This window comes from Chrysemys picta, chromosome 11 (genome assembly GCF_011386835.1).
Source record: "Chrysemys picta bellii isolate R12L10 chromosome 11, ASM1138683v2, whole genome shotgun sequence".
Lineage (NCBI taxonomy): Eukaryota > Metazoa > Chordata > Testudines > Emydidae > Chrysemys > Chrysemys picta.
In genome coordinates, this window is record NC_088801.1 from 23,374,642 (window position 1) to 23,387,938 (window position 13,297).

Below are 13,297 nucleotides of genomic sequence, written 5' to 3' on the forward strand. Positions count from 1 at the left end.
AATAGTCACTAGACTGAACTAACTGCCCTCTCATTCCTTTAGGTCACACATCCATACAGCATTCAGGTTACTCTACAGATAACTTGGTATGACTCTGTGGAGAAGCTTGCACTGCATTACTCTGTGCATTACTCTGCCTGATCTGTGGAAAAATAGGACTTCAGCCTCAAAAGCTGTACGTCCTTTCCCTTTCACCAGCTCTAAACTCATTAGAGAATTCAAAAGAAACACACCCACAGGCGGCAACTTAGCACAATTTAAGATAGAGACTTTGCAGTATTAGAGATATAGACCCAATATTTTTCTAGAGGCCTCTAAAAGGATGCCTGCAACTTTCCACAAACACAACCCAGCATGCAAAACAAGAAGGTCAATATCCCACCTCAGTGCCCATTTGCAAGATTTTGTATGCAAAAAACCAGAAAGCTCAGTTTTAGAGACCTGGTTGAAGATCCTTTCATATTTTGACCTGTAAGATTATTTGTTACAGTACTATGTTTACCTGTAATTAGCATTAGCTGGCACTGTTTGCATGAAATAAAGGGCAGCAGTCCGTGCTCTCCAGTGCCATTTCTTTGCTGGGAGTGTGTAAAGGACACATTCTTCTATCTCCTCCTGTAGAAGATCTGCCAGCTGCTTGTGGGAACCACCATAAAAAGCTTCAATTAGAAGAATACTCATACTTGCACGTTTTTCAAATCTTCTTGGATTCTAAAACTGACAAAGACAAAGAAACCTTTTATTCCCAAAGTCTATTCTTTAGTGAGTTTTATTTTTTTAAAGTGTGTTAGACATAGATCATGAAAAAAACTCCTATTAACAGACCTCTGTTAATATCTTTGTTTCATGGTAATGTATTTATTTTTTTAAAAAGACTATTTAACAATTAGTATGATAAAAAAGGAAGGTGTCCATTAATCACAATAATATTCCTTTAAAAACTAGCTATTTAGAATTTAACTAATAACTAAAATATACTCAATCTGTAAATGCTTAGATTTTGAATTTTAGTTATTGGCTTTTTAAATAAGGTATATTTGGAAACTGTTTATTTTACAAAAGTTTTTTTAAAATATATTTTCCTGTTCTGGAATTGAGGGTGGTGTCCATACAATTTTACCTTCTGAATAGTAGTACATAAAACTAAAAAGCATTTCAAACATACTTCAGCCAAATTTGTTTCATAGTAAAGGCAATCTGGCAAAATGATTTAAAAGAAACATAATTGGGGGCATATCCTGGGGTACCCAATTTGAGTCCATCTCCAGGACTGTGTTCCTTAGGTTACTGAAGGCTGGGATCATCACTAAAATTACACTTGCAGACCCTATAGGAGATGTAAACTTCATTACTGTTGAATACTCCAAAATGGCTGAAACAGAACAATATTGTAGTCTTAAGGAAGCTATCACACTTTCACCCACAGGGGTGCTGACACACAGGAAGCAAAACACATGGCCCAAAATTAAGGGAAAGGTGAAAACCCTGTGACTATTGCTCATCTGTTTCATGAGTCACGTTTTGGGGTGGTGAAAAGCTGCTCTGTAGAAGCTTAGGGATACTCCATTGAACAAAAATGTTAAAAACAAAACCATGATTAGGTATTTACCAGCAGTGTCTGCTGCTCTGATAACTTCCACTTCAGAACATACTATCAGGGGCTGAGTAACACTGGGTCTGATTACTTCATTTGTTTGTGCTTCAGACCGATGTTATATATTGTATGACTATACTGAGCACCCAATCCCTGACCCACAGTTTCCAGTAGTCGCTGGTTGTGACCCTAATCTTTTCAGCAACTCTGTTGGGGAGGGATGAGGGGATTCATAAATTATAACCCTTTACCAAAATCTAAATGATAGTTCTAGTCATTAAACATAAACTGGAGTTAATGTTTAAAGTACCTACAGTAATCAAGGGTAAAAATGCCTTACAAGAATGTTGCAGCTATCAAAAAACAAGCTAATGAAAAAAATCCCAAAATTCAGAGAGTTAAAAGATGAAATTTAAAAGAAACCTTTTGGTCAGTACTGAATCAATGGCCCAGCATGGTCTTAGGGGCTTTCGGTGCTGCTGGAGTTGCCATTTTTCAGATGAGACAAAGCTAGATTATTCACCTTTGTTAAAGAGCAAAGTGTTAGGAAATAAATATTTTCACACAGAAAGATGGTGGGGGGAATGAAAAGGATTGGAGGGAAGCATTTTGCAAATTTAACTCAGAAAGAGGGTACATGAAATGTCTGATAAATTCCACTAAGTCACTCATTAAAAAAGAGTCGAGGTTAATGTTAATTTACAAGCTGCTCGAGGTAGTACAGTAGTTTGTTCATTGATCAAATTTCCTCATCAGACTAGTTATGAAAGCATTTTAACACCTAGTTTAACTGAATCAACAATGTACCCTTTGGTTTTATTTAGAATACTTTGCAACAGTTTTCTTTTTTTATGTTCCTTTCTGTGATAGCTAAAGAATGAGGCAAAAATTTGTTTCAGTTCTCAGGTTTCCTTTTGGTCTAAGATAATACTGACAATTAGGTTATTCTATACATGTCTTACTACTTTTAGACTTTTTAATAAAACAAAATGGTATGCAAATGTTAAAATAAACCCTCTTAGTGTGCTTCTGATTGAAAATCTCAATTCGAACTTCGATTCTGCCTTAATTATCTGCTGGGTAGCTGAGGCTATTTGATTCTTCATACTCTGTGTACCTGGTGTGTAGATCCCACTTTGTAAGGATTAAGAAGCAAGGACGAAAAATCACAAACAGCAGTCAATTTTTGAAAGATGATATGATACATAAAGGGTTTTTGCACAAACTGCCTCGAATGGGGAAAACCCCAAGACAAATCAAGAAAGCATCAAAGGATCACTCACCAGCATTTGTAGAATTCTACTGTCATGTGCTCTAGGTACTTTACCAGTTACATATATTAAACACAGATTAATAACAAGACAATCTACAAACCTATACTTGGTGTTTTTTAAAGGTGCTACTAAAACAGAAAATATTAAATAATAAGGGACAGGCAATGCAATTAGCCCCCGCAGTGCAAAATGATATCATTTAGGAATGATGGAAAACCCAGCCAAGTAATCTTATGTTTTAAAAATATATGATGATAATGTACTGTAAATAACATTATTTTAAAAATAGCTTGTAATTTTTGTAAATTTAAAAAGCTACAATGTACGTTGGATGAAGACATTTACCTCATATTTCACATACAAGGTTTCCAGTTTTGTTCACATATCACAGTAACATCTATTATTCTTGCTTTATTTCCCTTGACCTAGCCAAGTTAAGGTAAATATGTACTATGTACTCCTTAGAGGTCTTGAAAAGCCACTGATGATAAATGGTCTGAAAACATTTACCCTATCTGATGGAATGCAATCCTCAATTAAATATAAATCATTCCAGGTATTCTTTTACCCATTTCAAAGAAAACAACAAATATTAGAAAAATATATCTGCTTCCCCATTCTCATTACAGTGCTTCCTCTCTCAAGGGTGGCTCTTTGGAGCCAATAATTCTGCAAGTTACACTAATGGCTTGATTCTATTCTCAGGAGTGCCGTGCTGTGTAGCTTGAAAAATTTGCTTCACTGCATGTACCATATGCAGATCCAGTAGCAGATTCTTCAGGATACATATTAATAAGAGTCTGCCTACTTGCAATAAGAATTAAGTCCCAAGTGAATGTTACATAAGCAATAACATGACTCGTTTGCAATCATACTGGATACTCACACACCTTAGGTGTATTGTGAGACATTTCTCCCCATTATTTCAACTCCCACCTCAAAAATACTGTCTCATAATAATGCTCCATATGGACACAATCAAGTCATGACTCAAGTGTCAGCCAGAGGGTGAGCATGTTGCAGAAGACTAAGTAAGGGGTCAGATACTGCCCATGCTAAATTCCTAAATGGGCAGCTAAGGATTCCTTTTCCCCCTCCCACCCAAAATAAAAAATATCACTGGCTGACTTACAAGACCATGCTGCTAACACCACACTCTCCCATTTACAATCCACCCCCAGCATGGTTGGGGGAGGAATAAGGGGATATGGCTGGAGCACACAATGCCCTTATGAGCCCCAACTGACATAACAGTCTTTTAGGGCTGTTTCAAACCAGTGTTATTTAGAGCAGCCCTGATGCTACTGTAAGTTATGCTGGGAGCCAAATCAGCACCTGGACAGGCCCAGAATCTGGGGGCAGGGGTAAAAAGATATTATAAGTCACCAGGTGCTTCTATATAAACCTGAGGACTTAGCTTTAAGTGTGTCTTCCCACTTACGAAATAAATGTGCTCTCTCAGCAATGACTGCAAACTTTGGGGAGTAAGTACCCAGTTAGGGATCTGAACTCAGATTCCTGGGTAACAGCACAATGAACTGCCATTAACATGACAGAGTAAGCAGTCAAATGTTTTTAACTTATCAGAACAATTGTTCTGAAAACTATAAAGAACTAGAATATAAATATATATGTTTGAAAAAAACAGCATGGAAGAACATATGAGCAAGAAAGTTTACACTCTTCAACCAGTTATAGAAGCAGTAACTTTATACTCTTTTTGAACTCTAAGTAAACAGTTATTATAGTATTTTTTAAACCGAGGTAGGTACAGGAAACTTGTAATTTACCAGTGATTTATTAAGGAAGATACATTTATTCTGTCACTTATACATAAATGCGGTTTCAGAAACATCAGCATAATTCACAGAAGAAAGACATAATTAGCCCTCTTCATTGACGTATTCAGGCAACGTACATTACAGATCATGCTTAAATATCTGTCCAACAAAATATTTTAGCAATAACCCAAAACCAAAGGAATAACTGTTAATATATTCCATAGGTACACAATTGCTATTAGTTATAGGAAATAAGGTATATGGTTTCAGTAATGATTGTTTCAACGGTTATAATCCCACACGTATGAGAAATTTATTCCATCACCATATCCACAGCACACATGGTTCAACATTTTAAAAGTCAACTGACTACAAAAGATATAAGGTGTGTAGTGTGCATTTATATATATTTACAGTCTTTGATGATGGTTTGAGATAAACAGTGCAATATTTAATATAGGAAAAGACTTTAAATGCTCCACATTTTAGTAGAATGGGGTTTCCCAGATCGTTATTATAGAGGCTTTACCTTGATTCTTGTCTCCCTCCACCCTTTCTTCCAACCCCATACACACTTTAAAAGTAAGTGTTAATGCAGCATACTGAAAAAAACAATACTGAGAGAGTTTGCATTACTCACCCACTCATCTCAATGATTCATCAGGGAAACCCCAGTAGAAAGATACTTAAAATACTACAATCACATTTTAATATCTTAACTTATATTTAAATCAGCCAAAAAGTATAGAGTTAACAATTTCCTGTTGATCAAGTGTATACACATACAAAAGTAAGCATGCTATTGATTTATGTAGCGGAAACAAAAGACGACACAGGAATGAATTTTATTTTGAGAAACTGATAAATTGATGATTCAGCTTTATCTGAATACTGCAGTTTATGGTGCCGATTTGCTGATCAGAGGTCTGCATCAGTATTAATATTACTTTACTGGAGATAGCTGTAAGCAATGTTTTGCTGACCCATATGGTCTGAAAACAGGAATATAATGCCAAAGATAGGATGTGCCTCATCCAGGGTGAAGGCCAATTGCCTGGCCTTTTCACTGAACAGTACATTCTGGTTCACACGATCAGACAGAATTATGCATCACATGGCCTTCCGTTGATATGATTTGTTACTTTATTTGTTCCTAGAATGCACTTGCAAACACCTATATTAAAGATACCACTATGTGGAAAATTCTGTACATACTAAACTAGTGTATATTGGATCTTATACCTTTATTTCATCAATATCCTGAAAATATTCTCTACATAACCTAGATGCATATGTAAGCTCTGTTTTCTTCATATATTTACTGCTGCTTCCCAGCTCAGTGAAAATAGAGGGCCTATGGTGAAATCCTGGTCCTACTGAAAATCCCATTGACTTCAATAGGGCCAGGATTTCACCCATCAACTCTACATCAAAATATTATTTATTTGAAGGTTCACCTGCAACACAGTTAAATCAAGCTTTGTTTAAAAGACCATTAAGTTGTTCTTTGATGGAATATTTTAAAATACATTGTGTAATAGTCTTAACTATTTAAAATAAATATTAAAAAGTATCTTTCTCCATAAATGAACTTTAAAATCTGTAGTTAATTTGTAATCATTTAACTCTCTTTCTATAAATCAGACCTGTATGTGTCTTACTCTTATGCTTGTAAATCTATGGCCTCAAATCTCTAAACCACTTTCATTTTAATGTCAAGGTTGCACAGGCACTTACAGTTGACACATTACTGACTGAAGACTCTCTACAGACTTAAAAGACTACAAGTAGTCCCACTGATATATTTTAAAGTAGGTTTTAAATTAAAACTCTTTATTTTAAGGTTTTATTTTAAAATAGTATTTGCTACCTTCAGAAAAGTGTTTGTGGTCAAATTAATTTAAAATATGAGTCTTGCATTCCTGACAAAGGTTGGAAAGTCTATATAAGTCTATCTAACTTCTTGCGCAAAAGCATTCTTTAGATGTGAGGCAGCTGCTAAGAAGGCCCAATCCCCTGGTACACAGTCTGTGTAAATTCCCTGCTGTCATGGCAGGTCATGGTCATGGGATCAGGTGATTGTGAAGTAACCACTGCCAAGCCAATTAAGTACCTTTAAGATCAAGATCAGAACCTTAAATTGGCTCTCATATTTGACAGGAAACCAGTACAATGTGCAGTGAACAGTGCTAATGTATTCTTGTGGCTCTGTGTTAGTTAAAAGATGGCTGCCACATGTTGTACCATCTCAAGTTTCATCATGGCATATCTATCAACTCCCTTGGAGCGTACTGGAGCAATCAACCTGCACATGTCACTGTGGTCAGGTTGGCCTCTTGACCACCTGAAGACAGTAAAAGGCATTTTTGACTCCAGATACCATTTGAGGGTCCATGGACAATAAAGGACCAGAAAGACTACAATTATGGAAGCAGTACATACTTTTACAGTATAAAATTCCAATTTATTAGTGCTTAAAAAACTGCAAAATACCAGTCAATACAATAATTCAACTTGCAGTAAGCGCAATATGGGAATTATTTTCTAACAAAGGTTTGGTTGCTTCTTTCCTTCTTTCTTTCCCAACTACTACAGCAATATAAAAAAGAGATTAGACCTGAAAATAAAATATGAGAAATTCAACAGATTTACAAAGTAATGTACAACAGTTCAGTATCATGTTTATAATAAATATTTCTCATTGTATATGTTCACTTGCTTTGGATGAAAAATTACTGTTCTCCACTCACAGCCTAACTACTGTATTTGGCCTTTCCCAGAACACTACATAGGGTTTAGGTGAGATTGAATTCATCCATCTTCAGCCAGGCTGGAATAATAGCCAGAGCCAGTCTATGCCTCATGTGGAGCTTCTGAAACACTGACTTCATCTAGTCGTGGATCCAGTGACCCAGTCAAACAACTTTAAAGACAACCTATTGGGACTAGTGTGGAGTCTCCTTGCACAGCACATAGGGGATATAGTTGGTTTTGTGGACAGCCCTAATGTGAAGTTTAGGTGGTGTGAAAGACCTTGAGCAAGCCACCACACCTCGCATTGTTTTTTCACACCCCTGAGTGACATAAATTTTGCCGACATAAGTGGTAGTGTAGACATGGCCTCAGTGACAGTCCTTCAAGGTGGTGTCAAGCACCTTTCCTGGGCTGGGCCACTGTCTGGAATGCAATCAATTGGCTTGCCTTAAGGCAAATTTAGACAGGGGTTCAACACATACAACAAAATAGAATTCATAATTTGATACAGATATATCCCACTCTGTCACTTCTCTCTCCCCCTGCCCGCCATCAAAGATGAGCAGAATGTAGTACCGTAGGGACATTTTCATACCTCCCTCAAAGATAGAGCATCTGCTATCATGCACTATCAAGTGCACTCCTTTTAACATGACTTGCCTCCATGTCATAATGCTGGACCTCCAGATTCCACCTTAATAATTTTGGCATTATTTTATTTGATGGAACCAGAGGAGAGGCATTTGGTTCACCTAAATAGATATGGCAGTAGTTTTTTAAGTGTCCACGCAGTGGCAAGACACTCTTTTCAATAGCTACATAGTTTCTTTCTCAGTGGAACAATTTTTTGCTTAAATACACAGATGCCTTTCCCCCTTTGAATTGGTTTGCATCAGCACAGCACCTAGCTCAGTGGTAGTGGCATCTGTGAAAAAACACAAAAGGTTTGTCAAACTCTGGGTTTTCCAGAATTGAATCTTTATGCAGGGATCCTTTCAGTTTACAGGAGACCCTTTGACACTTCAATTCAATCCACTTTTTCAGGTTTACTCTTTTTATACAGTGTGGTGATGGGAGCAGTCAAGAAGCAAAAGTGAGGGACAAATCTCCTGTAATACCCTGTCATCCCAATAAAGTACTGTGTCTGTTTCCTGCTCTTGACAGCAGGCCAATTCTTAATCGCCTCTACCTTTGAAGGCTGTGGCCCAATGCAACCGCTTCTCACTCTGTGGCTCAGATAGACCATTTCTACTATGCCCACTTTACACTTCTCCTTTACAATCAGTCCTGCAGTCTGAATGTGGTCCAGCACCCTCCCAAAATTGGAAACACGCTCCTCCCAAGTCTCATAAAGATACAAATAGAATCTAGATATGCCAGGGCAAATTCCGCAGACTCACCCATTAATTTATGTACCAGATGCTGACAAGTAGCAGGGGCCTCTTCGAGGCCAAGAGGTAAAAAGGGAACGGAGAGCCGCATAGGGGTGGTAAATGCAGATTTAAGTCTGGTATCAGGGTTTAAAGGCACCTTTCAATAACCCATAGTGACGTCAATTGTGGTAAGGTATCTTGTTGTGCACTCTCCAACTTATCTAGGATCTCATTTGTCATAGGTACGCATCAGAAACTGTGAGGGCATTAAGCTTTGCATAATCCACACAGAATCTGATAGTCTCATCCTTCCTGGGTATCAGCTCAATGGGCGATGTCCACAGATGGTATGCAGGTTGAATTTCCCCCAATTCCAGCATGCCTTTGACCGCCTTTTCCAGGTCTTGAGTTACTTTCCCAGTAGCCCTGAAAGGAAAGCTGCTAATTGGACTCTGTCTCCCACACTGTGGGCAGGAAGAGTCATATGTCCAGACTTTCAGACACTTGTTTATAAGCCTTCAGCACCTTTCATCTGCACTTGTTATTCAAGGATCAGGTGTTTGTAGAGCTGCATGGAGTCCAGGGAAGGACTGGACCATTTCTGTCATCAGATTTACTAGGGGATTCTCTAACTCCCCCTCCTCTTATCGCCCACCTACTGCTAGGACCAGATTCTCCATATTTCAATATGGTTTCTTCATTTTCACATGATATACTCTATGCTGATGGGAAGGACTAGATGCCTCAACATTATCTAACTGAGCTGCTTGATGATTATAAAGGGCCCTTCCTGGCAATCTGGAGTTTATCCACCACACCACAAATCCACCACACCCCATTCCTTATGATCTGGCATGCGTGATGCAGTCACACCAGCCCTGTCTCTCCTGGGCCTTAGCTATGTTCTCCCAGACATGACATCTGAAAGCCTGTCCTTATAAGTCAACATATATTCCACCACCAATTCCCCCTTGAGAAGCACTGTTCTCGCATTCAGCCCTCATTAGGTCTAAGGATTCTTGCACCCTCCTTCCAAAGAGCGGTTCAAAAGGAACTGTGGATTCTTGGGCAACTTCTCTACAGGCAAAAAATATATAAACATTTATCCCAATCATGTGAGTGCTGATCTGCAAAGGTTTTCAACATTGTTTTAAGTGTCTTAATAAACCTCTCCTGTTGCTTTGAGGGTGATATACAGAGGCCTAGAAGTGTCTGACCTTGTATTTCTCCCATAAGCCCTGGTGAAGGGCAGACATAAAACTGGTTCATTGGTCCACGAGGATATTGCTGGGCATATTGTTGACAGAAAATCAGCAATCATGTCTGCCTCGCTGGAGTACAGAGCTACAGCCTTGGGTCAGCAAGTAGCACAGTCTCCCACGACCAAAGTCTATTTCTTTCCTTTCAAGGTCACTTTGCTAAGGGGCCCCACAGTATCCATGGCCACACCCTGAAAAGGTTCTATTATAAGCAGTGGCATTATGGCTGTTTTACACTTATCTCAGGCTTTTCACACCCTCTAGCAGGTATCATATGTTTTGCAATAATTTTTAATTGCCTCAAAGACTCCAGACCAGTAAAAATTCTGCAACAGTCTGTGTTTTGTGCACTGCATCCCCAGATGATGCGTGTCAAGTTTAACAGCTTAAGGTGGTGCTTTTGGGGCACCATCATCTCCAAACATCTCAACTCTCAATCTCCCCTGAGATTCCCTATAAAGGAGTCTATTCCCTATAAAGAAATCTATTATCCCTCAGGTATCTCTCCCTGCATTCCTCAGGAAGAGTGTTTGCAGACCTAGGGTTGGTCACGGCAGCCCTCAGCTTCTCTAAGGAGGGGTGTGACAATCAGGGTCCAGACACCCCAAGGGGACAACAGGGGGTCTGAACCCCAAAGAATAAGCAATCCAATCAACTGGTTGTATACAAAGTTATTGTGTATGAATATACGTCCAGTAAGGTCTTTTATGAAAGCACATAATGTTCTAGTTATTAGGTGATATGTATACAGGTAATGGTTATGAATAGATACAAGTCATAACTGTAACTGTGATGCAACTACATATTTCACACAACAGGGGGTGAAGCAATCAAGCAGGGCAGGGGCACTTCCCAGGCTAGTTGTTTACATGAAACCAACTTCAAGTACTCATCCACTGTACAGCCAGGAAGACACAATTGTGGACCATTAAAGTTAATGGAAAAATACTGAAAATGAAAAGAAAACCCCAGTCTTAGAAAACTGAGAAAGAAGGGAGTTTCCCCCACTCTGTACAACCATGAGTCATCATGCCAGGAGAAAGGGGGGGGGGGGGGGGAGAGAGAGAAAAAAAAACCTTTTAAAAACATGCTTGAGTTTGAGATTTCTATGCAGAAATGGAGGGCCAGCAGAGCTTGCCAACCCTCCAGGATTGTCCTGGAGTCTCCAGGAATTAAAGATTAATCTTTAATTAAAGATTATGTGATGTGAAGATTATGTCCAGGAATATGGCCAACTAAAATTGGCAACCCTAGCTAGCATCTAAGCAGGGTGCTGTCTGAGAAACATTGGATACCCTCTAGGACAGAGGGCATGCTGGGAAATTGCTCAGAAGCAATAGGTAATTCACATTATAAAAGGGAATTTAGCTAATAGAGGTGTACAGCTTGAGATTGCATCTTTATGTGTATTTTCTGTGTAACTGGTGTTGCCTTTCCTTACTATTTCATCTTTGAATCTATGATTTTTCTATTAAATAAACTTTTTATTTATTTTTACCCCAAGCAGGTCTGTGTTGTACAAACTGTGTGTGCCAAAGTGAACTGATAATTGGGAGTAGGTTTCATTCCTTTGAGGGTGATGAACCAAGGGGAAAAGTCCGAGTATCTAGTAGTTAAGAATTTGGGAAAATGGATTTTGGGGGACTTGGAATCAGAAGGGGTTGTTGAGGTCATCCTGCATGGAGTAACTAGGGTGGGAGAAACCAGGGTGAGGCCTTATGCTTCTAAGCTGGCTACTGGTGTCAGAGCCATGAGCCATAGCAGCATATCATTAAGGCACCCTAAATTATGAAGCAGGCACTTAGCTGCTGGGACAGGGAGTATAGCCTGCTCCTCCCCATTATCCTTAGTTTTCCCGGTCTCAACTAGGATCTCAACTCCAGCAACACTCAACTCTGCCCCAGGGCACACATGGTCACAGCTTGGGGACAGTGACTCACTGTCTTCCAGTCTCCATCTGCACTCCTTTGTCAAGGCTCTTAGGTTCTTACAAGGAGCAAAAGCCAAAGTGCTGCAAGTTCTATAAGGCCAAGAATCCAAATCAGTCACAAGCAGTACCTCCATTCGTAGATGTTCATATAGCCCAACGTCCTTGGGTGCCTCCATCCCACTTTCGTATATATGTTAACTACAAATACATTAAGTGGAAGACCCCCTAACCTCTGCAGTGTTTTGTGCTTACTGAGAAAAATCTTATCTGGATTCACCACATAGGTCTGAGCTAGAGTCACCTAAGTACCTGTATCCCTCCAACCCTGGACCTTTTCCTGGCCACTGTTACTAGGACAAAATGCCTGTGGTCACCCCATTTAGGTCTGAAATCACCATGTTCACAGGCTGTACTGATGAGGCAACATCCTGGCCACCTGTTACTGGATTGCCAACATGTTAGCCTACGGTGGTCTATTGCCAACCTCTTGGCACATAGTCACTGAGCGCTCTTGTGCCGTGTCCCCTAACAGGTAAAACTACTCAGATCCCTGGGATTTATTTTTGAGGGTTAGTTTGGGACTGCCGCTCCTTCCAGCTTGGGTTTTCCCACTTCCCATTTCTGGGGAGTATCCATGCGTCCCCGGTCCTGAGTCTCATGAATGAGTCATTCTCCCTTGGGCTTCTAAAAAAGACCTGCTAACTACATACTCATCAGCCAGCTGATCTGTGGGACAGAGGTCCCTCTGCTTCTTATCAACTAGCCACATTTTTGGATCACGTGAGCATAAATCATAAACCTATTCCAATTCAAACAGTTCATACAACTAATCTAGGGTAGTGATCCCCAAACATTTGAACGATTTGCGAAGATAATTGCCCAGCTGAGTTACCCACCTCCATGCAAGTCATCCTCTAAGTATTTTGAGCTTCCTGAAACCTTTTCCAATAAGCCTATTTGGTTAGTTCATATTGGAGGACTAAAATTGTTCCTAGACCACACTGTCGGTCCCTTCCATTCGGCTGTAGACATCTACAGCTTTTCTCCCAAGAAAGGAAGTTAGCCAATCCACTGGGAACACCCTGTTCAATTCAAAAGCCCTAAAAGGCTGTGAGACAGAAATTGATATCCCTTCCCTTTAAACTGGTGCAACAATTTAGCATCTATCAATTTAGCATTTTTAATTCATAATTTGAGACATGTCCCTGTCTCTCACATATTTTATTATATATCATATCTATCTATGTGTGTGTTTTACATATACGCACAGAGGCACAATTTTGGACCACATTCTCTGCTGTGCTAAATGGAAATTTAGCACAGTGGAGGGGT

General features: G+C 39.3%; 1 protein-coding gene across 15 annotated transcripts in view; it reads right to left on the bottom strand.

Annotated features, from left to right (window-relative positions):
- The window catches only part of GTDC1 (glycosyltransferase like domain containing 1), a 264,103-nt gene that overhangs the window by 179,293 nt on the left and 71,513 nt on the right, over window positions 1–13,297 (bottom strand). For 12 of the 15 annotated variants that reach the window (XM_008172326.4, XM_042860887.2, XM_008172325.4 and 9 more), the window contains one exon: window positions 503–717. The exons of the other annotated variants lie outside the window; for them this stretch is intronic. In XM_008172326.4, the coding sequence (XP_008170548.1) occupies window positions 503–681 (179 nt within the window). In that variant the 5' untranslated portion in view covers window positions 682–717. The remainder of the gene's footprint in view (window positions 1–502; window positions 718–13,297) is intronic. 15 annotated transcript variants of the gene reach the window in all.